This window comes from Neovison vison, chromosome 3, assembly GCF_020171115.1.
Source record: "Neovison vison isolate M4711 chromosome 3, ASM_NN_V1, whole genome shotgun sequence".
Classification (NCBI taxonomy): Eukaryota; Metazoa; Chordata; class Mammalia; order Carnivora; family Mustelidae; genus Neogale; species Neogale vison.
The window spans coordinates 36,643,878-36,669,861 of record NC_058093.1 but is presented as its reverse complement, the minus strand read 5'-3'; the positions used below and the strand labels follow the sequence as shown (position 1 = coordinate 36,669,861).

The 25,984-nt window shown below is 38.7% G+C and overlaps 1 protein-coding gene across 8 annotated transcripts in view; it reads left to right on the top strand.

Moving 5' to 3' along the window:
• The window catches only part of LOC122902377 (thiamine transporter 2-like), a 44,007-nt gene that overhangs the window by 10,204 nt on the left and 7,819 nt on the right, over positions 1-25,984 (top strand). For all 8 annotated transcript variants that reach the window (XM_044241754.1, XM_044241751.1, XM_044241750.1 and 5 more), the window contains 4 exons: positions 5,916-6,076; positions 8,531-9,344; positions 13,248-13,440; positions 19,954-20,095. In XM_044241754.1, coding sequence (XP_044097689.1) covers positions 5,927-6,076; positions 8,531-9,344; positions 13,248-13,440; positions 19,954-20,095 — 1,299 coding nt within the window. In that variant the 5' untranslated portion in view covers positions 5,916-5,926. The remainder of the gene's footprint in view (positions 1-5,915; positions 6,077-8,530; positions 9,345-13,247; positions 13,441-19,953; positions 20,096-25,984) is intronic.

Here is a 25,984-nt window from a genome sequence, read left to right as displayed (position 1 = left end):
ACTAATAATATACTATATGTTAATAAATTGAATTAAATTTTATAAATTTCAAATTAGATGTATTATAATCAATATCAGCTTCCTAAAGTGGCTGCAAAGCACTACAAAGCTGGGTGGTTTAAAATATCAGGAATTTATTGCCTCTCTCATAGAGATTAGAAGCTTAGAACTAAGGTGTCCGTAGGTCCCTTCTCCCTCTAAAAGCTGTAGAGAAGAGCCTTCCTTGCCTCTGCCAACTTAAGGTGTTTCCTGGCAATACTTACTGTCCCTTGGTTTATAGATGTATCATGCCAGTCTTTTCCTTTGTTGGCACATCTCCATGTGGGTCTCTGTATCTGTGTCTCTCCTTACGAGCTTCTCACTCATATCGGAATAAAGGCCCACCCTACTCTAGGATGACCTCATCTTAACTAATTATATCTGCAACAACCCTGTTTCCAAGTAAGTTCCATTTTAACGTACTGGGAATTAGGACTTCAACATATTTTTGGGGTGGGGACACAATTCAACCCTTAACAGTCCACCTCCTGGCCTCCCAAAATTCACATCCGCCCCCAACATACAAAATTACATTCACCCCATTCCCAACATTCCCAAATGTCTTAACTATCCCAGTATTCACTCTAAATCCAGCCTGCCATCTAAATATCATCAATTCGGAGACCCAAATTTCATCATTTAAATCATATAAATCACTATGGGTGAGACCCGGGGTATGATTCATCCTTTGGTAAAATTCCCCTCCATCTGTGAACCAGAGAACAAGATATCTGCTTATAAAATATAATGTTCATGGCATAGGATAGACATTCTCATTCCAAATAGGAGAAATTGGAAGGGGGAAAGGCGAGTAATGGGTCCCAAGGAAGACTTAAAATCCAGCAGGGTAAGTTCCATTAGATTTCAAGACCTGAGAATAATTCCTTGTGGCTCAGTGCTCTGTCCTCTGGGCCTGACAGGACAGCAGCCTCACCCTGTAAACCTGAGGGGGTCTCATCAGCCCAAACTTCTGCATCTGTGCCTCTGTTCTCAGACTCACTCATTTTTTTGTTTCATGCTGCTTCTGCCCCTATTAAGCCAAGCTGGTAGTGATTCTACTGGTATAACATTCTCAATGTTATACCAGTAGAATGCAATTCACAGAGATCCAAGCCATCAGACCAGAGGGTCCTCTACAGAGCTTTCCAGGATAACCCCATCTCCATTCCTGGCTTCTACCAATATGGTTGATTGGATCCATCAGTCAAACACCTGAGATCTTTAGCCAGTGATGGTCCAGCCACACTGTTGGCGCTGTTTATAAAGTATGCTATCAAGATTGGCTGAGGATCTTCCAAGTCGCTGAGTGCTGATTCCTTTTTGCTTCGGAGTTCGTCCCTCGATTTCTTTCCTTTCTCTCACATTTTATTATAAGTAGAAAGGAGAAGCCAGGCTGTACCTTCAACACTGCTTGGAACTCTCCAAGCAAAGTTATCTCCAAGCAAAATTCATGGCTTACAAGTTCTACTCTCTTTCCAACAACGAAACATAATTAAACTGTGTTCTTTGCCATTTTAGAAACTTTCTTTAGAACCAAATCACCTTTCTTCCAGTGTCCAAAGCATGTTTCTCCTTCCCAACTAGGACATCACCAAAACACTTTTACCATTCATATTTCTAGCAACATTCTGTTCCTGGTGAGATATGTCTTCTCTAAAACAATAGACGCTTTCTCTGTAGTGCGCCTCCTCTCTTCTTCCTGAGCCCTCAGCAGAAGTGCATATAATGGCAATATTTCTACCAACAATCTCTTCAAGGCATTCTAAATTTTTTTCTATCTAGTACCTCACAATTCTTCCAGTCTCTACCCATTTTCCAGTCCAAAGTCACTTCCATGCTTCTATGTTTGTTATGGGACCACGTCACTTCCCGGTACCAAAACTGGTCTCAACAATTCATTAATCCTTGTGATTTCCTGGGTGCAAGGGAACCGTGCCATTGAAATGAGTCCCTAATCTTACCTGATAGCATCCAAATAGCAAGGTTAGTGATATGAACACTGAAAGTCAACTAGAAAGAAATCTGTCCAATCACCATTAAAAATGATGATTTTGGTCAGTGTGTATTAACCAACACAGCTGGTTAGAAAGGGCAGAGCAAGGTTCAGATGGAAAATGTTGACGTGGAAAGCTGACTTAAGTCATCTATGTTTAAAAAAAAAAATTAATACTGAGTCATGGTGAACTGGAATATAGAGATCATTTTCTCCTAATTCTTTAAAAAAGTATGTCCAGGAAATGTTCACTAATTTAGACAAGAATCTAAATGAATTTAGTAAAACATTTAAATGGAGAATTATAGGTGTGGACAGCATGTGTTTTGAGCAAAACCTAACTAATTGATTATGTTCCCTTTATGGCAAACCATAAAGGTCTGAATAAAAGACAAGTAAGAATGACTTATGATCTCTCATATGTAAGTTAGTATTTATAAAGGGCTTTCAGACAATTTAATTCCTTAAAGAAATAGTTTTCCTTGTGATCTTAAATTGTAAAGTTACTCTTTCCGTGTCTTCTTATTCTCTTAAATTAATTTTGAAATTATTCCTACATTGTGTACTGATGATCAATAATTCAACTTATGTGGGTCTAACATTATGAGCTGTTACTTTATCAGGGATTCATTGGTGGTATGATTTCCTGGGTCACTGGGACTAGACCAGACTCTCAAAGAAAGGCCAGGGGAAGACATTGGTATTTACTGTGCTAGGCAGTGCCCTGAGTCGTCCCCTGTTGACCTCATGTACTCTTCACAAATAATAAAGTAGATCACTGTTACCTTCTTTTAATCAGTGGGGCCCAGAGAGGCAAAGGAATTTGACTAAGTTCAGCCAGCTATGTTAAGTACAGCAGAAAACACATCTATCAGAAGGTCCACATCGCAGTAATAGCTGGGATACTTATTAAATGCCCGCCCACTCATGGCAGTGCACCTGCTCCTCAAATAGCAAGGGCCCCGAAGCTGCAGAACACCCCTCCTCAAACACCTGGGATGGAACTGTGTCCTGAAATGGAAGCCCACTGTGTTCAGTGCACCCAACATCCTCCTCCAGAAGACTAGAAATTTACATTTTGACATAACTAAGCAAATCAGCGCCTTTGTTCGGTAACTTTTTAACTAATTTCCAATGACCTTTGAAGCAACAGGTTAAAAATCAACTAAGAATTATCACCTGCTTGAACTATTAAAATCACACCACTAGAGTAACCTGAGATTGTAAATTCAGTATATGTCTCTTTTTTAAAGCTGTAACCCCACCATTAATTTTAAAAAGGGGAAAATGCCTTGGAATTAGAAACCTAGGTCTAAGGAAGGAATGTTTGCATCTATCATGTTGGGTTCTTCACTCCCGTCAATCTCATAGGAGACCACATATCAAGGAATAGCACACGCCTCGTGGTTTCAAGGTTCTTCGCATTAGTTTTCCACAGGCCATAATGAAAGCCCTTCAATTCAGAGGGGCTATGCAGGCAGAGCACCACAGAGAAAATGAAAACGCAGGGTCCTTTTGCAGTAAGTGAGGACACCAGCAGGGGGCCAACTTGGAGCCCGTCCTGAGAGCAGCCCTCCCGATTTCACATTCGAGAGGATTTGTTCTGGCTGTTTCTCCACATGATCATTTGTCATGTGAATCTTCCCATGGTGGTGGTAACAGATTCCGTATTCTAGTCAGACCAACCAATCCACCCATCTTGAGTTCAACACTCTTTGACAAACCGGCTGCCAACATCTGAGGTGGAAAGGGAAGTTACCCACTTGCCCAGATGAGGACAACTGGGGCCTCGGCCCCTTAAGAAACTGTGTCCAGGGGTCACACAGCTCAAAAGGTGTAGTCCAGATTTGAATTTCTCAACTGCAAAAGCCGTGTTCTTCTCACCAGAAAATCCTCGTTTTGTTGATCCAAAACTATTTTCATGGTAACCTCCAGGGGCATCTGAGGGCTCAGTTGGTTAAATGACTGACACTTGGTTTCAGCTCAGGTCATTGTCTCAGGGTCCTGGGATTGAGCCCCACATCAGGCTCCATGCTCAGCGGGGTGGTGATGGGGGTTCTGCCTGGGATTCTCTCCCTGCCCCCCTCAAATAAATAAATAAATATTTTTTGGGAAAAAAAAGAGTAACCTCTATGTTCTTTTTTTTTTTTTTTTTTAAGATTTTATTTATTTATTTGACAGAGGGAGAAATGATAAGTAAGCAGAGAGGCAGGCAGAGAGAGAGAGAGAGTGAAGCAGGCTCCCTGCTGAGCTGAGAGCCCGATGCAGGGCTCAATCCCAGGACCCTGAGATCACGACCTGAGCTGAAGGCAGAGGCTTAACCCAGTGAGCCACCCAGGAGCCCCAAACTTCCATATTCTTGAGAAGCAAACAGTGGCTTGTATTTCCTACTCCAGAGAACAACTTTAAGTAATTAGAAAACTTGGGAAATATCTCCTTATTATTATTTGAATTGTTCTGATCAGTTGGAAACCATGTTTAGCCCAGTGGCTCTACTTTGAACAAATATTTCCAGGAGACTTTTGATGTGTGAGATTGTGTGTTAGACTCAGTGACAAAAATGAATCCCTGCCTCCTGCCCCCCTAATTGCCAGGCTAACAAACAGATGTGCAGGTAAAAGGCACCTCAATGTCTTCCAAAGACATGCCTTCCACAGAACGCATAGTGTGTGCTTACTGACTGGCATCGTTCTAGCTTGTAGCAATGCGTGTAATCTTGACAACACGAAGTAGATATCATTATCTTCACTTTACAGATGAGAAATCTGAGGTACTGAAGAGGTTGGTAACTTGCCATAGTTTTCAAGCTTGTAATTAGCAGGAAGAATTTGGACCTTACTGACTCCAGAGCCCTGCCCTTGACGGTCAGGGCACCCTGCTTTGTCAGGGCTGTGACTGAGAGGAAGCATAGATGAAGGAGGGAGAGAAGCTGGAGAGGGTCTGGAAGCTTCAGGGAGGAAACGGTCAATGACTGAGTGAGTGACGTTCTCTCAGAGCAGTCGACTGCCCCCCTAAGGGCTGCACATATCTTCCCTCAGCAGACTTTAAGGCTTAACCTCCTGAACTTAAGTTCTCACATTTCAGTATTAACAATGTAAGCGGCAAAAAACAGGAACAGAGCAAGTGCTAAGTATCACCTCAGAAATACTTTTAAGTCCTGTTGAATTTCATGCATGATGCCATGTTGTCTAGATGTCATGGAGTTCTTCTGAAGAGAGATATTAAAAACAAATCAAATCACCTGGGTGGATGACAATGCAAATCTGTGGAGGCTTCTTATGCTAAACCAAGGTTCACCTTGAGTTTGATTCTTAGAAAAAGCAAGGGGTCTATCTGCTTTATAAATCTTCACTCCCCAAAGGCTATTTTATTCACCATTTTAAAGCACTCAGTAAAATGAATTTCCAGTTCATCAGCTGCTACAGGGTAATAGGTTCATGACAGGGGGGCGTGAAGCAGATGTTTGCTTAGCAACTACGTTTATCAAAATTCCACCAATCTTATCTTATGCCCAAGATTTCTGCCTGAGGAGAAATTCCCCTACTCCTTTCTACTGAAAAAGATTACAGGAGAAACCCACTGGCTTGCAGTACTGGGGAGTAAATTTTCCTCAGTGACCCCGCCACTCCCGCTGAGATGAAACTTAACCCCTTTACTGCAGTGTTTTCAGGTAACCATTAGTTTTTCTTTAAACCAAAAAATCCAAAGACAAGACTCAAGTCCCTGTGTTTTGACCTGTGATATGTGTATTTACTGTCACACGATTTGCTTTTTTTGTCATTTTTAAGACCATAGGACAAATGGAGCATGGGGAAGAGAACACGAGTTTTATGAAAAGAAAGCATCAATCTTCAGACTTCCTTTTTTCTTTTTTCTCCAATAGTTTAACCATCCATGAATTGTTGCCGGACATCACCAAGCAATTCCTGGGTTTTCCCCACAGTAAACCTCTGCTGCTTTGGATTTTTCTCAATGATGAAACCATCAGAACCGTTTGTGGTACCTTATTTAGCAGGACCAGATAAAAATATAAGCCTCGGTGTGGTAAGTTTACTAACGTGCTTATCTTGGATTTATGTCTTGTTAGAACCAATGTCTAAAGTCTTGGGTGGGAGCAAAGTATCAACACCTCTTACAATCTCAAAGATGAACAAATGGGCCTTAATGATTTCGGTGTATTTGTCATTTAAAATATAAAATTCTCTGCTACCACACAGATAGGGTGAGTTCAAAACAACCTTTGAGCTATATAAAAACAATACTCCTGGATGTCATTGCTTATTATTATGAATCTAAAATAAAGTTAACCATACCTACATATAAGCAAAACCTTAGAGGATAGTATAAGATTTATAGGGGGAAAATTAGGAAAAAGCATATGAAAAAAATCCTCTGGGGGCGCCTGGGTGGCTCAGGGGGTTAAAGCCTCTGCCTTCGGCTCAGGTCATGATCCCGGGGTCCTGGGATCGAGCCCTACGTCGGGCTGTCTGCTCCGCAGGGAGCTTGCTTCTTCTTCTCTCTTTCTCTCTGCCTGCCTCTCTGCCTACTTGTGATCTCTGTCTGTCAAATAAATAAATAAAATCTTAAAAAAAAAATCCTCTGAAGATTTTATTTTCCTCTTTATGTGTAAAAATGAAGGCTATTGTTGGCTTCTAGTTAAGTCATAGGATCTAATCCTAAAGAGCCTATGAGTCAGTGTTTCTCCAAGCATGGTCCGTCGACCCACGCAAGAGCATCACCTGGGTAACTTATTAGAAATGTTCATTTCAGGCCCCACCCCGGATCTACTGAGTCTAAATGTCTGTTTTTTAATAAACCTTCCAGGTAAATCAGCTACACAAAAATTTTAGAACCTTCCCTTTAATCACTGAACAATAACAAGATCAGACAAAGCACTGTATTGATTCAATTTCCTTAGGAAAAAAAATGTCACACCGATTTTTACAGGCTGGTTAGTCAGCAGATGGGTCATTACAATTATATCTCCCTTGGCCTCCCTCTCCCGGAAAACATCCTCATGTCCCTACTGGACACCAAGGAAAAGTCTGCCCTCTAAACCCACTCGCCACTTTCCTTCCCAGTTAAAAGGGTACATGCCGGGGCACCTGGGTGCCTCAGTGGGTTAAGCCGCTGCTTTCGGCTCGGGTCATGATCTCAGAGTCCTGGGATCGAGCCCCGCATCGGGCTCTCTGCTCAGCGGGGAGCCTGCTTCCTCCCCTCTCTCTGCCTGCCTCTCTGTCTGTCACATAAATAAAAATAAAAAAAATAAAAAAGTAAAAGGTACATGCCAATCTTGAATGCCGGTAGGTGCAGATAGGTTTGTCTGAGAGATACCCCTGGACTGGATTTAGAGTCCAGAGACAGTCCCTAAAAACAGATCTGGAACGTAGCTTTTCCCGGGTTAGTGACTCCACCTAATGTTGGGAAGAGCCAGAATGAAGTTCTACCCAACTATAAGAACACTTAGATAGAAGGTGACCTGAGAACTCAAGGAGTCAGGACACAGGTTAGGTCAAAACACACTCTCGGGCTCAGTAAGTTGGCAGATTTACATCAGGGATCTGAGAAGGATTTACGGGGTTCTACCCCAGCCTTCTTTACCTCATTTCCCACCCACTATAGATTCAGCTTATAGAAGCTAAAATAATTATGTTCTATTGATGGGCTCAGATGATTGGCCGATACCACCGACTCCTTCATGGAAAACCGTGGCCAAAGCTGACTTAAACAAGAGAGATACTAACTGGTTTCTCATGGCTCCTCCAAAGCAGCCCAAGAGAGTAAGGCCAAGAATGCGGAAGAACAGAAGACAGACTAGCATTCCTTCTTCTGATATTCGATCTTGAACTGGTCATTTGTCCTATGTGTTCCTGATGACCCAGATGATCTCTTGAGGGTCTGCACATACTGCTGTGGATCAAAGACAAATATGGTTAGGCTCTGCCAGTACCAAAACATTCTTTTTAACCTTATTGGAGAAGAGTCAACTATTTTAAAAGGAGAGGCAACAGCATGTGAGCAGTCCGACACTGCCCTCGGGAAAGCTGGTAAGCCTAACGTACACATTATGGCCTCTTTCCCAGCCTCAGTGGCTTATGCAGATTTTCCATGTTAAATTTAATATTTAAATATTATTAATATTATTGCTAAATATAAAATAAATATAAAATATTATTATTTAAATTTAAATATTCCATTTTAAAATGTAAGAAGCAGGTAACTGAGAACAATAACTGCTCTTTCTTTACCCTGGAGAGGGGAACCCACATGTTAGGAATATCCATGATTTGGGCCATTTGTTTTCCTTGAATTTCCATTTCCCACGACTTTCCACTGTATTGTCAAAAACTCATGTGAAGTATCAAATTGACGTGGGCCAAGCAATGTGTCCTAGGATGGATACATTGTCCTTTGGATAATATATTATGTCAGAGAACTATGGTGTGTTTCACGTCCAGTGCTTTGGTCCTTATGCCCCTCCCCCATTTAATCTCACAGATCACAAATGAGATCTTCCCAATCTGGACATACTCTTACCTGGTGCTGCTGCTCCCCGTGTTCATCCTGACCGATTACGTCCGCTACAAGCCAGTCATCATCCTGCAAGGAGTCAGCTTCATCATCACCTGGCTGTTTCTTGTATTTGGCCAAGGATTAAGAGCCATGCAGGTGCTAGAGTTCTTCTATGGAATGGTCTCTGCCACCGAGGTGGCGTACTATGCCTACATTTACAGCGTGGTCAGCCCCGAGCACTACCAGAAAGTGAGCGGCTACTGCAGGAGCATCACGCTGGTGGCCTACACAGCAGCCTCGGTGCTGGCCCAGCTCCTGGTGTCCCTGGCCAGCCTCTCGTACTTTTGCCTCAACATCATATCTTTGGCCTCCGTCTCTGTGGCCTTTCTTTTCTCACTTCTCCTACCAATGCCTAAGAAGAGCATGTTTTTTCATGCAAAACCCAGCACAGGGGCTTCTCCAAAACCAGGAGGAAGAGATGCTTTCTTAGAGGAACCTCAAAAGGGTCACAAACCAGTCTGCCAAGAAACATTCACCTTCTCAAGGAATCTGGATGATGGTTCGTTAAGCACTCCAAAGCCGGAAAACGTAACTTTGAGGGTTTTTGTGCAGTGGTTCCAAGATCTGAAGGAGTGCTACTCCTCAGAGCAACTTTTTTACTGGTCCCTGTGGTGGGCCTTCTCCACAGCAGGTTTCAATCAGGTTTTGAACTATGTTCAAATCCTGTGGGATTACAAGGCACCGTCCCAGAGTTCTACAATCTATAATGGAGCAGTAGAAGCCCTTGCAACCTTTGGAGGTCAGCATACCAGACTTTATCTTTTCAGATAGTGTTCTTAGTGCAAGAAATATAGTCTTCCAAATCATAGTCTTAGATTCATTGTACTGACTTCAATATTAAATACCAAATACTCTGAAAAAAAAAAAAGAGCTTTAACACAAAATTTAAAAATGTAAAAGAGGCAATGAATATAAGGGAAGATTGACGAAGTTATCCACGGAAAATAAAGTTTTACCTACCCCCTAGAAACAGGGACTACAAATTTCTGTCCAACTGGCCAAACCTGGTTTGGCCATAAAGAGTTGAATGGTTTAAGGTTAAGCTACCAAATCACTTTCCTCTCTAATTGCTCTCTAATTCTAATTGATAAACTGTGGTTTGCAAACTATTAACAGAGGTGGGCAAACGATGGCCCAAGACCCATGAGAGCTAATAATTTTTACATTTTTAATGGGCTATAAGGGAAAAAATAATATATGCCAAGGTTTGTAAAAATAATAAACCAACCAAATAAAAACAAAGAAGGCTATGTAGTCTGCAAGCCTAAAATATTTACTTTCTGACCCTTTATAGAGTACAGCTTTTGAAATCAATGTAGTGGATTTCTGACCAGCATTTTTAAATCAAAGAACAGAATAGAAAATTTAGAATAGAATACAGAGCACAGCAGCTTATAGGGATAAGGTCTGTTTTGTGAAAACTGTTTACATACAAATATGTATGTACTGGTGGACATATAAAACATTTTTCTTTTTTTCAGGCTATGGTCAAAGAAGTTTGAAAGCTACTGTTCTATGAGCTACTTTATCATTCAAAGTTTCCTTTTGAGACAACTTAAATAATTTATTTATATCTTTCCTTAACTCTACATGCAGAGATTTGCCAAAACTTGTTGCCTTCTGATTAAGATTATTTTCCCTACTCAGCTTCCCCCATTCCCTATTATATCCAGATTTTTTCTGGAATAATAGTGAATCAAAACGGGATTCTTATAATCTTACATCCCATTTCTTCTCCACAGCTAGCTTATTGTATTACCTTGTATACTGTTCTCTCTGGTCTTTCCTACATAATATACTTTCATTCATTTGACATTAGTAAGAGGCAGTAAGAATTGTGTCTCTCCACAGTAGCTCTTAACAAATAGCAATCTTTGAGTGTGGAGAAAATGGCAGCGGGAGGAGAAAGACAGGGTGTGACCTGTTGGGAGAGGCGGGACCTCCAAGAGGCTATGTGTGTTCCTGAGTATTTATTCCTTCTCCTGGAGCTGACTGCTTAAGTGTTTGCTTCAACCTTATTTACCTATTGATGAATTTCTGATACTGCTTTTTGTGCCCCAGGAAAGAGGCAGTGAGACTGAGTGACCCTGAGAAGATCCTGAGAGAGTGAGGGTTTCCAGCTTCTGCTACAGGATTCCCCCTCAACCCCATCCTGGGCTTTCGACTTTCAAAAACTTCCCTCCTGGCTGAGAAGCTACCTTGGTTTGGGGGTTCTTAGATTCTTGTCCACGGACTCTTCCTTTTTCCCTGAACATATTTTGTGAAGTTTAAAATCCTTTTCCAAAGAGAATGAGGTGAAGAGGAGGGAAGGTGGGTTGATACAGAGTTAATCCTCTAGAGTTTGAAGGGTAGAGCCCAGAGCTCTCTTTGAAGTAAGCCCAACAATGCACATGGTTTTTCCTGATATAACAAAGCTTTCACATCAAATAAGACTTTGAAGGTATTATTTTTGAAGTTGGGGTGTTCCACACCCATATATTTATTGGACATTTCAGGGTCCATTGTTGAGATAATATTCTTCTCACTTCCCTTTCTAAAAATTCCATTTTGACTCCTAGAAACCTGTTCTAGGATTTGTTTACCTTAAACCCTTTTCCTCTCTAAGGACTTGCTGCTCCTTGGGAGAAGGGAGAAAACAATCTTCTTCTCTTTAGATAATGTACCCTTACTAAAGGCATGTGTAGGAAAGGTAAAATGTGCATAAAATTCATTCTTTAAAAGCTCCCCAAACAGGGGCGCCTGGGTGGCTCAGGGGGTTAAAGCCTCTGCCTTCGGCTCAGGTCATGATCCCAGGGTGCTGGGATCAAGCCCCACATTGGGCTCTCTGCTCAGCGGGGAGACTGTTTCCCTTCCTCTTCCTCTGCCTGCCTCTCTGCCTACTTGTGATCTCTGTCAAATAAATAAATAAAATCTTAAAAAAAAAAAAAACTCCCCAAACACAATTTTTCTTTAGTCTCTTTGTGATTGCGATGACCCTAATTAGTGTCAAATTTTTAGGCAGAACCAGGTGAAGTAGACTGGTTTGCTGACCTAATGCCTCATGTAAATTAAGCCATGTCTTTAAGAAAGAAAGCTAAGGGTAGCAAGAAACCTGACAACTGATTACTTCATTCACAGCACGATGTAGGAACATATTATACATATATCCATATAATACATATCATCACGTGAATATGTTCTGGGGGTATGTCTTGTGACTACATGTAGGGCTTGGGTCAGAGTTTCTCATCCTCAGCAATACTGATATTTTGGGCAGGGAAATTCTTTGTCCTGGGGGGCTGTCCTGTGCTTTGTAAGATGTTCCACAACATCATCGGTCCCAACCCAGTAGATCCCCTTAACATACCACCACCAGCAGCACCCCTCACCCCTGACAAGTCATGACAACCAAAATTGTCTTCAAATATTGCCATCTCTCCCCTGAAGGACAAAAACACTTTTGTGAGAACCACTAGGTTACGATTAGTTTAAATTTGAGTTAAGGTCAGCATTTCTATAATTCTGTCACACACTATTAAAATGAAAAATTGATACATCTCATTTCTCCAGTTGGCTATATTATTTTCAAGAGCAAGGATCCTAAGTTTACCACCATATTTTCTCACAGAGAAGCTCAAAAAAAATTTGATGAGTGGGTAGGTGAATGAATGAGTCAACAAAGAGGGGAATGATTAAACCAACAAGTGGAGGAAGTGTATAGAGAGAATTCTTAAAAAGAAGATAGGTATGTTTTAGGGATTTGAGGGAATTTTTAAATCGATGTTATAGAGAAGATAGAGAAAACAGGGATAAGGACAGAGAGAGAGAATCCCTTCTTGCTAGAACATCTGTTATGCGGCACAGGGAAGGACATGGTAGCGGGGACTGGCGTTCAGTCTGAAGAACCTGGTGCCTCACTTGGTCACCAAGTGTTCACAACTGACTGTTCCTTCCACGGTGCTTTGTCTTGACTGAACTTGAGTCAGACTCCTCTCCTTATTACAGACCCCTCACATTCTGCTTGCCCCAATTCTGAGTAAACACCACACGAGTTGGAATGTGCCCCAGCCCCCATCATCTTCTGAAAATGGACCGCAGCAGGACACTTTCCTGTCAGTCTCCACTGATCATTTCCCCTTCCTTGTCCAGCTTCCTCTCCAAAGATCCCATTTATGGCTGCTTGCCCTACAGTGAAGGATTACACTATAAAAGAAAACCCTTTTTCTGTTTGATTTTAAGATGCTTGCAGATTTCGGCAATCAGAGTGTCCTTCCTATTGCAATTCTTTCTTCTAAATAAAGCCTCCCCCTATCAAAGTCTGGATTTGTTTTTGTTTGACACCAGTTTTCTGAACCCAAGTTTTATCTTCTGCAAAGGGAAGAAGAAAGGGAAAAAAGGCCTCTCTGGGGCCATTCCAGTCTGTGATTTATGGAGACCCAAATTCAGTTGTTCTATTTCAAACTTTAAGAGAAAAAGATACGCACACTTCCCAGAGGTGGATCAAGTGATTGTCATTCAGTCAAAGGTCATGATTGGTCAACATTTTTTACCATAGCCTGGAAATGCTTCAGTGCCCATCCACTGTGAATTTTAACAAAACATCACCCTACTTTGTATATGTGGAATGACAAGTTGTAATATATATTGATTCCTTCCTTTCCAGGGGCTCTGGCAGCCTTCACAGCAGGCTGTGTGAAAGTCAACTGGGATCTCCTGGGAGAGATGGCCCTGGCAGTGTTCTCAGCAGTGGATGCCGGTTCTCTACTTCTCATGCATTACACAAATAATATTTGGGTGTGCTATGCTGGTTTTGTGATATTCAAGTCAAGTTACATGCTTCTCATAACAATAGCAGCGTAAGTATTTATCATTTCTTAATCTAAATCTCAAGCAACAGAACAGGTTTCTTTATTTATTCTTCTAGTTCTTCTGAATAGCATTTTCAATGTTATATTTAATGCCTAATATAAGAGACAACAACTATATTCCTCTTTTAACAGACTTTCTCCTGGAACTTGATTAAGGTTATTAATCAGGCAAAAAAATTCAAAGTTCTCATAATTAGTAAATAGCAATATGCTCTGAGGTTTTGACTTTTTATGTTTTTTTCTATTGTATTTATTTAACAGAATAATTTTATTGATTTTTTTCTTTTATAGTCCTCTTTTTTTTTTTAATTTGGTAAAAACATGTAACATGAGATCTATTTTTCTTAGCAGATTTTTAAGTGCACACTGCAGGATTGCTATCTGTAGGTACAATAGTATACACCAGACTGCTAGAACTTATTTATGATGCATAACTGAAAAATAAGTATTTATATACATTAAGTAGCAACTTAATTTTCCTCTTCACAAAGCCCCTGGAAACTGCCATTCTATTCTTTCTTCTATGAATTTGATTATTTTAGACATCACATAGCAATGGAATCATGCGACATATGTCCTTCTATGACTGAAACATTTCATGTAGCATAGTGTTCCCAAGATACACCCATGTTGTCCCATATTGTAGGATTTCCTTTTTTTTTTTTTTTAAGGCTACATTATAGTCATTTGTACGTGTATACCACATTTTCTTTATTCATTAATCCATCTACAGACATTTAGGTTGTTTCCACATCTTGGTTATTATGAATAGCAGTATAATGAACATGGGAGTGCTCTCATTTTTTCTAGGTCCTGATTTCAATTATTTTCGATCAATACTCAGAAGTGGGAATTTCTGGATTGTATGGTAGTTCTATTTTTAATTTGTTGAGGGACCTCCATACTGTTTTCCACAATGGCTGTACCATTTTGCATTCCCACCAACAGTGTCCCTTAGTTCTAATTTCTCCAATTTGATTTTGTTTTATTTAGCAACAAATTGAGATGGGATTATTATCTAATTTTGACTCCGTTTCATTTTCACCCGTACCTGCTTGAATAATCATAGCACATCTGTTTCTTTTTGAAACAAATTATCAAGTAGTCTCAGAGCAGCTGTAGAACTGAAGCTGTTCTATAAAACTACATATAAAAATAAGAAACGTTAAATCATACAGTAGTTTAAACAAAGGGAATATTTGATCTTGATTAATTAGAATAGAAAGAAAATGAGCTAAGGAAGTGATGAATGTTGCCTAGAGAATACCTAAAAAAGGACTAGATAGGTATTGCTCATCATTTCCTGTGTGGCAGTATGTTTAATTTTAATTAGTAAGTTGATCAAAGACAAAGCAAACATCTAAAAATATTTTCCTTGACCTACCATCAGCTGTATAATCTTGGACATGCTCTTTGGCCTTAAATTTTTCTTAGAGACCTATGGAACACAAAAAACTATATCAATATATGCATTATGAAGTCCCAGAAGAAGTGAACATAAAGGAGAAAAAAAGTGTTGTGATAATGGTGAGAAAGTTCCCAGATTTTATCAAAAGCATTAATCATATATTCAAAAAATGTATGAACATTCATTTAAAACATTAATTTGTACATTCAAGAGGCTCACCCATGAACCCCATGTAACTTACAATTGAGTTTATATCTACCAGTTTGTTATTTGTTTACTATTTGTCCCACCTATTCATTTGCCTTTATTCCTCTTTTGAAGTTAATTGAGTTTTCTTTTTTAATTCCATTTTTCTTGTTTTTTTGGCTAAATCTTTATGTTTTTAGTGGGATTAGATTTTTAACTCAATAGTTTTTGTTAAATTAATATTATACCACTTTGTGTGTAAGTTCTTTACAGCAACATAATCTCATTTACTCCCTGTGCCTTGTACTGTTTTAGAGATTTTACTTCAGTTTCTGTTATAAACCCTACAATACATTATTAGTCTATTTACTTTAAACAGGAAAATAATTTTTTTTAATTAGGACCAAAAAAAAATCTTTTATATTTACTCATAGATTTACAATTCCTAATTCTTCTCATTTCTTTCTGTAGATCCATGTTTCCATCTGCTATTGATTCCCCAAGCCTGAAAACTTATTTTATTTTTTTTTAAGATTTTATTTATTTGTTTATTTATTTGAGAGAGAGAAAGAGAATGAGAGAGAGGGAGCATGAGAGAGGAGAGGTCAGAGGGAGAAACAGACTCCCCGCTGAGCAGGGAGCCTGATGCGGAACTCGATCCTGGGACTCCAGGATCATGACCTGAGCTGAAGGCAGTCGCTTAACCAGCCAAGCCACCCAGGCGCCCTGAAAACTTGTTTTAACATTTCTTTTAGTACAAGCCACCTGGTGACAATTTTGCTCAAATTTTATTTATTTGAAAATACATTTTATGTCATTTTAAAGTATATTTTTACTGATTAGAATTCTAAGTTGATAGTGTTTCCCCCCCCATTCAACATTTTAAGGATTTATTATTATTCCATTGTCTTGAGCTTGCGTTATGGAGTTTGTTGTCATTCTCATTGTTGTTCTTCCTCTAAATGTGATGATTATTTTGCTTTTGGCTGTTTCTAAGATTTTCTATTTTTATTTGATTTTCAGCAACTTTACTATACTTACGTTTTCTTTATGGAAACAGGCTTGCCCTGTTATTTTCTTATTGTTATTTTAGTCTTTTCTGACCATCAACATCTTAACAAGGAGATCTCTATCTTCCTCCACTTTTATTTTAGAAATTATTTGAAAGGTTTCCTTTTCTCTCAGCAGTCTAACTCTTGATTAGGAAAAGGAACTTAAGTCAAACCTAAATTAGTTTGATTTAATGCTCAATGGCTACATTTAGGAAGATGGAGACCTTGCAAATTAGTAAAAATACTTTTTTCAGAGTTATTTTTACTGTTGTTGACCACAGTTTTCACATAGTGAAAGAGTAAAAAGTATGTTATTCTTGAATATTTCAGAACAGATTGGTTCACAGCCATCTGCATATTTATTGCATACTATGAAGCGAGTCAATTTGCTCTACTAAAGAAACAAATAGGAAAATTTGAAAAAAAATTGTAAGATTAACTGTCAGAATATGAGATGGTTTAGGAAAAAACAAACAACCCAAATGTTTTGGTGTTTTGAGAAATTCTCAGAATGATTTATTATAGACATGGGGAAGCAAAGGTTAAACTATAGGAATAGTAAGAATGCTAAGATTTTGAGAGGCCATGAAGATGGAACTCATATTTTCATTGTCAGGGTTTTCCCAGACAGTATGCTCAGAGCATTCTACAGCTCAATGATCATCTTTCATCTAATTTGTCAGTTCAGTCAGATGACTGATAAGCTTAGTGAAAAGGGGTATTATTTTAGATGTAATTAACTTTGGTTACATTAATTAAGTTATCTAATTACTGGGCAGGACTCAATAAATAGTATCTTAGTGTTAGGATACACACTCACATGGGGGTGGTAAAGAGAACTTGACCTCAAATATCCATGAAATTTGGTGCTAAATGAAATTATCACTCCCATGTCCAACTTCAGAATACTAATAGAATATCATTTTCTCTATAGGTGAATCCAGTCTCTGTAACCTCACTTACATCTTTTTACTCCTCTAACTTCCAAGAAAATTTTAAAATAAATTTATCATGTGTAGGATAAGTATATTTCTAATGCAAAGGATTAGAGTTCAGATTTGGAAGAAATTCTAAGGTGATTGACCATCCGTGGTTTCAACCATCCTACGATACAAGAAGTTCATATAAAAAAATCTGATTATTCTATAAAAGAAGATACTTACTTTATATTTCTGTTTCATGACAAAAGTGATAAATTTAATTAATCTTAGTCAAAGCCGTTATCTGGGTCCAGTTAAGTATTCCCTGTTGGAGTGAAAGTAGAATCATGCTCATACACTGGTATGCCCATGAAGTCCCTGTTTCATAATGAACATTTGGTGAGCATTTCTGGAAAACAACAACAACAATAACAATAAGCAAGGGGTAGCTGGGTGACTCAGTCTGTTAGGCATCTGCTTTCAGCTCAGGTCATGATTCTGGGGTCCTGGAATCAAGTCCTATGTCAGGCTCCCTGCTCATCGGAGAATCCACTTCTCTCTCCCTCTCCCTCTGTCCCTTTTCCTGCTCATGTTCTCTCTCTCTCTCAAATAAATAAAATCTTAAAAAAAAAATCTACAAACAAATACAATAATATAACATTAAGAAAAACTTTAGGCTATTGAATTTTTTTATGGGCAAAAAGCAATGTTTTTCTTTGCTTTATAAATTGTTCCTATGACTTCCTTTAACAGATAGGGTAAATGGGTAAATTCAATTCCATAATGCCATAATATATGGAACATAAATGATCAAATAAAATTTCAAAGTGGTTCTATCTTTAAATTACAGACTATCTTTTTTCTTATTTATTTTTTATTTTCAGCATAACAGTATTCATTATTTTTGCACCACACCCAGTGCTCCATGCAATCCGTGCCCTCTATAATACCCACCACCTGGTACCCCAACCTCCCACCCCCCGCTCCTTCAAAACCCTCAGATTGTTTTTCAGAGTCCATAGTCTCTCATGGTTCACCTCTCCTTCCAATTTCCCCCAACTCCCTTCTCCTCTCTAACTCCCCATGTCCTCCATGCTATTTGTTATGCTCCACAAATAGTGAAACCATATGATATTTGACTCTCTCTGCTTGACTGATTTCACTCAGCATAATTTCTTCCAGTCCCGTCCATGTTGCTACAAAAGTTGGGTATTCGTCCTTTCTGATGGAGGCATAATACTCCATAGTGTATATGGACCACATCTTCCTTATCCATTCGTCCGTTGAAGGGCATCTTGGTTCTTTCCACAGTTTGGCGACCGTGGCCATTGCTGCTATAAACATTGGGGTAGAGATGGCCCTTCTTTTCACTACCTATCTTACAGGCTTATCTGTGTTTAGTGTTAATTGCCTAACAGAACATGAATACAATTCAGTTCCCAAGAATTTATTGGCCCTGAGCAGGGTACTCAGCATGGTAGATTTATGCCTATGTAGATATGACTCAGTAGGAGCTTTGAAAAAGGTTTTAGATAGTATTATTCCTTGTCATTTCAGTTACCTGGGACAATAATTTTGGGGTTTAGTCTGAAAAAGCTTAGCATTCAATGTCACGCTGAGCCTGATGTCATCATTATGCCTCTATCTGAATCTACCACATATATAAAGGTCTTATCCAAAACAAAGTAATCACTGATACTTTGTTTAAGCATCTGTACAGATTAAATCAAGATTCCAACCTGGAATAATCTGTATACTAAAAGGGAATCTGCCATTTGATTTAATCTAGGTTTCAAGAGCATCTATCTAGTATAGCATTTTTTCTGCCAAAGGAAAATTTGTTAGCTGAGCAAAAAACTCCTGAAATTATAAGGCTTACCTGGATCACATGTTATATTCGCTTTGTGGGATCTAGGATAATTTATGGGTTTTGTTATGTTGGTAATGTTTTGCACTGAAATAATACATTTTCATTGAATCACATAATTTTAAAATGCTTATATTTGTTTTTAATGTGAGGATTTGGGGAGAGGATGTAAAAATTGTTTAAAATTTTTCTATTTGTTTTCATATTTTTAAATAAATTCAGGTTATAAATATTTTAGCTAAATTAGATGGAAGAATTTGAATGCATATATGTCAATCTTGCCTGACTAAATTAAAAAACCCAATCATTTATTTAAAATGAACTAACAGTCAGACTGAACCAACTGTGAGAGCAAATAATTTGTGAGTTTTCCAGAGAAAAATTCATCTATTAGACTCTGAAACTGCTAATGTAGACAGTCAATGATCCAGAAAGAATCCAAATAAGTAAAAACTCATCAGATAGACTTGTGATTTACTCATTGATATATCAAGGTTAAAGAGTGACTGTTAAACCATATCCATGTCCAATAATGTTCAGTGTTCCTTAGTTGCAGAACATTTGGAATATTTGGCTTAACTTTAGAGAAGGTTAATTAGTTTTAAATTCTTATAATATATCACATTACATGGGAATGTTAAAAATATAACACCTCACTATTCCATTTACCATTCTTCCCGTTTTCTCTGCTAGAAGAACTTTTCAGCAAGAACTTCAACAGAAACTTGGGCTGCCTGGGAAAGACAAATCTTGGAAAAAACACAACTCCCTGCTCTGTATTCAAAAGCCTATATATGTGGGCACCTGGGTGGCTCAGTGGGTTAAGCATCTGCCTTGGGCTCAGGTCATGATGCCAGGGTCCTGGGATGGAGCCTCACATCAAGCCCTGAATAGGGCTCCCTAATCAGTGAAGAGTCTGCTTTTCCTTCATGCTCTGCCTCTTCCCACTGTCACTTGTGTGCTCTTTCTGCTTTCTTTCTCTCCCAAATGAATAAAAAAAAGTTTTTAAACAAAATAAAAGCCCACATATGTGCACTTTCAAAATTCTTTCCATTTTTACACTTTTAGATTTCAGGTTGCTGTTAATCTCAGTGTGGAACGCTATGCCCTGGTGTTCGGAATCAACACCTTCATTGCCCTGGTGATCCAGACTGTCATGACTGTAGCTGTGGTTGACAACCAGGGACTGGGACTTCCGGTCAGCATCCAGGTAAGGGCATGACACAGAGGTATACTTTAAAAACTATATACACACATACATATGTTTATATTATTATACATAGTAATTGGACTTGCTGAGATACAATTTTCATAAAATAAATTGACATATAAAAATCTATTTACAGTTCTATTAATTTGGGCAAACACACAGCTGTGTAGCCACTACACATGAAAATAAAGAACCACCCCTTCAGCCAGACAATGCCTGCCCCCTCTTGCTGTCAGCTGCCTCTCTCCATGCTACCTCCCCAATCAATTGATGGGTTTTCAATCCCTATTGTTTTGTCATTTTAGGAAGTCATATAAATGGAATCATAGAGATATAGCCTTTTATTTCTGGATTGTTTTCATTTAGCATGGTGTCTTCAATGGAATAATTTTATACTGAGAGGTATAAATACGATGTGGTTAAGATACATTCTATTTCTTAGGAAACTTTTTCATTTAGCAGGTGACCTTTTCATTGAGCAGGTGAAAGAATGAAAGCATTACCTAAAATAGACCCATAAAGTCATTCCAGTTTAAGAGGTTCTCATTATCCACAGTTAAATGTTTTTCTTGCCCTGGTTAAAACTCAATCTTATGAATTCTTAGTTCACAGATTTCATAAGCCTACTCAGTCTCATGGACAAAATGGTAGATCTTACATGTCCCTACACATCCCTAATGCAAATGTTTAGAATATTGAGTCATCTTCTTTAAAAACAAAAAGAGAAAAAGAAATCATTTCAGGAAACACAATTGAATGAGTAATATTTAAGAAATCTATTTTAATCTCAAATTAGTTTAACAGAAGGAAAGATACCTTCATTGAATAAATATTAAAACTAAGATTACTATAGACTCGGGTCTTTTTGAGGACATAAAAAGATCAGTTGTTACTTTCTAAAATAAAATTTAAATTCCTATTTTATCATCCCACTTTCCAGCTTTTTAGAAATCATTGGGTATGTGATGTGATCAAGAGAGCACAGCCCTGAAATCAACAAATTATGGCTATAAATCTTGATGTTTGTGAGTGATTTCTTAAGAACTTTTAATTCTATTATAAAACTAGAAAGAATAGTGTCATGATATCAGGCATCCATCACTCAAATTTATGGCCAATCTTATTTCATCTGTACCTGCCACATACTTCCTCATTCTTCCCCTAGAGATACAATTTTTTTAAAGATTTTATTTATTACCTGAGAGAGCACAGAGGGAGAGGGAAAAGCAGACTCCCCACTGGGCAAGGAGCCTGATATGGGATTCGATTCCAGGACCCTGGGACCATGACCTGAGCTGAAGGCAGACGCTTACCAACAGAGCCACCTGGGTGCCCTCTGTAATTTATTTTTTTAATGTCTGTTTTCTCTTCAGTAGAATGGAAAATATAATATCTGAGTTCATACACAGATTAGATGCTTGCCTATAAAATATACCATTCCCAGGCTATAGTGTACTCAATACATAGATGTGTCTCTCTCCTTTCTTAATACAAAGAAGCAAGAGTTATTCACATGAGTCAACACTGTTAGGATGCACTTACCTTTTCTGAGGACTTCTGCAGGAATATCCTTCAGAAATCTCCTTTATTTTTCCACAAATCCATTGAGCCTTAATCTGAAATTAATGAATTCCTAGAACTGAAGGAGGCAACCCAGAACTTAAGAAGAAAATTGTCTGTCAGTCTGTCCGTCCTCCTCCTTGCACTATTTTGTGTAACCTGATTTAAATGACAACTTTGTGGGAAAATCAATAAATTTTGACCTTTCGGGGGAGTTCACATGGACATCCAAAGCCGGGGGTGAAAATTAAGTTTGGCAGAAAAAGTCAAGCTTCATTTTTGTTTCCCCTGATAAGCCAAGATTTCCAAATCCTTTTATCTTCTCAACCAAGGGAAATCTAGATTCAGAGAACTCCTCTAAAATCTTTCTTTGGGGGCGCCTGGGTGGCTCAGTGGGTTAAGCTGCTGCCTTCCGCTCAGGTCATGATCTCAGGGTCCTGGGATCGAGTCCCACGTCGGGTTCTCTGCTCAGCAGGGAACCTGCTTCTCTCTCTCTCTCTCTCTGACTGCCTCTCCACCTACTTGTGATCTCTCTCTGTCAAATAAATAAATAAAAATCTTTAAAAATAAAATCTTTCTTTGTATTTCTATCTTGTCTTATCATCTCTGCCACTATCCTCAATGCTACAACAACTTTCTTTGAGATTCTTTCATGTAAGTGAGGTAAAGTAAAACTCAACTCCTAAATAAAGTACTAGTTTCCCCAGGTGCCAGAGCAGGGTAAGCACAAAATATACAGTCCAAAGGCATAAGGGAAGACAACCCCTATTTCTATCAAATATTCCCCAAACAAAAAAGTTTTACCACAGATTTCTGGGTTTGAAAAGCAGCCCTCTTAAAATTGGTTTTGGGTAGAAATCTAATGAAATTGGATTAACTTCAGAAAGCCAAGAATAGTTATATTGATTAATAACTCCCAAGTCTCAATCATAAATGTCCATTTATCATTGGTTATGCACTTAATGATATCCCATGAGCTTCTTAATATAATTTCAAGTGCCATTTTAAAAGATTGGAATCTAAAAAATAGAAACTACAACCTAAGTCAGCATTTTCATAGGACATAGAGATTCAGTGGAAAGAAATCTGCATTGAGGCATCCTGAACAATTCTTCCATTTCCTCATTATTTTTCAGCCTGTTACCCAACATAGGCTTTTTTAGATTTCTCAATTTAAAAGGACCATAGAGATCTTAAAAAAAGGTTCCTCGTATATCTTTGAATATTACTGAAAAGCTAGGGGGAAAATGCCCATGAGAGCAGCTAAAAGAATCTTTTTACCTCATCTAGAAAAAGCTAAGGAGTAATTTAGCTAGTTATGTAAGAAGAGGTAACTTTAGAATATAGCTTTACTGAAGCCATAAAAACATACTGTGGTACACTGATGATATAAAATAATTTTCAGGGGGAATTTTGTTTTTAAAAAATAGATGAAATTCATAGGTGTAAATATGAGGGACTTTCAGAGGGAGTGGGTGAATAATCACACAAATCCAAAATGGTTAATTTTTTTAAAAAATAATCCTTTTGAGGGGCACCTGAGTGGCTCAGTCAGTTAAGTGTCTGATTCTTGGTTTCAGCTCAGGTCATGATCTCATGGTCTTGAGATGGAGGCTGGCATCAGGCTCTACACTCAGCACATAGTCTTCTGGAAATTATACCCTTCACCCTCTCCCTTTGCTCCTCCCCCTGTATGCTTGTTCTCCACCTCCCCAAATAAGTAAACAAATAAAATATTTAAAAAATAATCCCTTTGTTAGGTTTCACATGAAAACACCCAATTACTCAGGTTGGTGACCTGTTACTATATCCCTCCATTCCTCTCACTCCCCACCCGGTTCCATCCTTCAGTGTGCAGAGATGCCCTTCGCAATGGAAAACACACGGTAATCATCAATTTTTTTAAAATATTTTTTTATTTGGCAGTGAGAAATCACAACTAGGCAGAGAGGCAGGCAGAGAGAGAGGAGGAAGCAGGCTCCCTGCGGAGCAGAGAGCCTGATGTGAGGCTCGATCCCAGGACCCTGGGACCATGACCTGAGCCGAAGGCAGAGGCTTTAACCCAATGAGCCACCCAGGCACCCCAATCATCAATTTTTTATTGATTGAGAGAGTTGACATTCATTCAACTCCCATTCATGAATCTCATTACTTTCACCAGCCTCCTCCCTGGATGATCTTGAAGCTTAACATGAAAAGCAACACCCAATTTGGTTCTCAGCTGCGTCACTGTAACAAAAACAAATTAGCAAAAGCATACAAATGTATTTGATTTAAGTTTTGTGTAACACAGGAACCTTCGTGAGGAAGTAAAGACCCCAAGTAATAGTTGAGCCTAAATGTTTTTATACTAGATTTGATAAAGGGTGGAAAGCTATGAAAAAAAAATATGATAGGACGAAAAGGATATAAACTAAGAATAGTAAATTGGGGGAACTTCACAATGCCTGTTCATTCAGATTCCTCTCTGTGTCCTTTTATCTTTGGAGATAAGGATGTTCCTTTCCTCTGGGTATAGACACTCAGTTCTTAGGACCTGCTCCAAAGGAAATTCGGAAAGTCCTTCCTGCACCTGCCATGCCTCAGACTCCTTCAGTAAAAAACATTCACTATGCCAAAGTGTCATATTTGGAAGTAACTTGTCCTGAACCCCATCACCAGCAAGCTGGGGAAGCACACAAGAAAAAGAAAAGGGGAAGGCCACTGGTACAAAGTGACCCTTCGATGACATGGACACCACAGCTGCTGCTCTGCTCTATCTGCCATGTCCTCATGGAGAAATGAGAAATGATCCTCCCCAGCTCTCTTGGCAGGAAGCCACTGCACTTAGCCACTTGGGGACCAGATGGACCCCTGATTACACACTCCATTAGATTATCTAGCTAGGATAACTGGTACTTTTGGCTGCCTTAAATTAAATAAAAATTAGAATCATGAAAATGGAGTTTTAGTTTTAACCCCAAAGGGCTTAATAAGGGAAGGGGCACTCTAAATAGAAAGATTATCTCACAAAAAGTAGAACAGGGACGCTATTATTGTGAGTGCATGGAATGGGGATTCCTTTAGATTCTGGGAAACCTCCCATATCAATTCTGAGATTTTTTTGATGTATTTAAAGCATGGACTATTGGCCAGTCCAGAAAGCTCAGATGAATGTTTTCAGGCCGCGTTCATTAACTCAAAACATGTGAGATGTGTGGTCTGTTGGATTTAAGATTCCGTTTTGGAATCTTAAAGAGCAACTGAAGGTGAGCCCAGATTTTCATTATCAAACAAAATAACTGCCTATACAGATTTTCAAAGAGTTTGAGTCCTGATCTTCAGACATGGTCTTGTTTTCTTACTTTTCTGGAAGAAAAAGTTTTAGTGGAAATTTTTTTAGTGGAAAGTTGTTTTAGTGGAAATGGTCTGAAGGCAACCACCTTGGGAGGAGTGGGGTTGAGGATTGTGTTTGAAGAAAGAGAAGAAGGGTGGTGTCCACATCGTTTGAAGTTTGAAGTAAACAAGTGGTTTTTTTTCTTTAATATTAAATTAAGAAAGACTTACTTCCATTAAGAGCTATAGAATTTAAGAAATACTAAAATAAGAAAGGCTTATTTCCATTAAAGCAACAATAAACTGGATATCAGAAAAAGTCCTTTACACTACAAAACACCTAAAACTCCTGGATATAAATTTAAGATTTTTTTTTTTAAATAAACGCTGAATTGGTAAGAAATAAGAACACTCTGCAGAGGTCAAAGCAGGAACAGGAAACCAGATAGATAAGGAAACACTGAATCTCTCATGTGCTTGGGCATCTGCTGATTCCCCAGCGACCTGGAATTTTGGTTTTAGTGGCAACCCCAAAAGCTATATCCTCTGTGAGTGATGAAGCAGAAACAAAACATGAAATTACGGGGGAAATGCCAACAAAGAAGATGAATCTGGGTGATATCAGAGGAATTTACCCTGGAAATTTGCTTTCATAAGCCAGCACTCACATAATTCTAGGGCCCAGTTTCTACAGGCTAAATATTTTTTTTCTTTTCCTAAAGCTGAATATTTCGTTTAAAATGGCCCTGGTTGATAATGTCCCCCAGGTACCTGTATGTATCAAAACAAATGTTCTCTGGAAAGACTGTCACTCAATACAGAAATTTAAAAAAAAAATGCCACAGATAAAATGCCACCAAATATGAGATTATTTTTTAAAAAGTCCAAAATCGTGCCTGGATATAAAGTAGCATGAGCCAGCCAAGTGAAATAATAAAAAGCAGAATCAGACTGACTGACAAAGATTTGAGACAGAAGAATTGCCAGCATTAGGAAAAATTACTGAATGGGGAA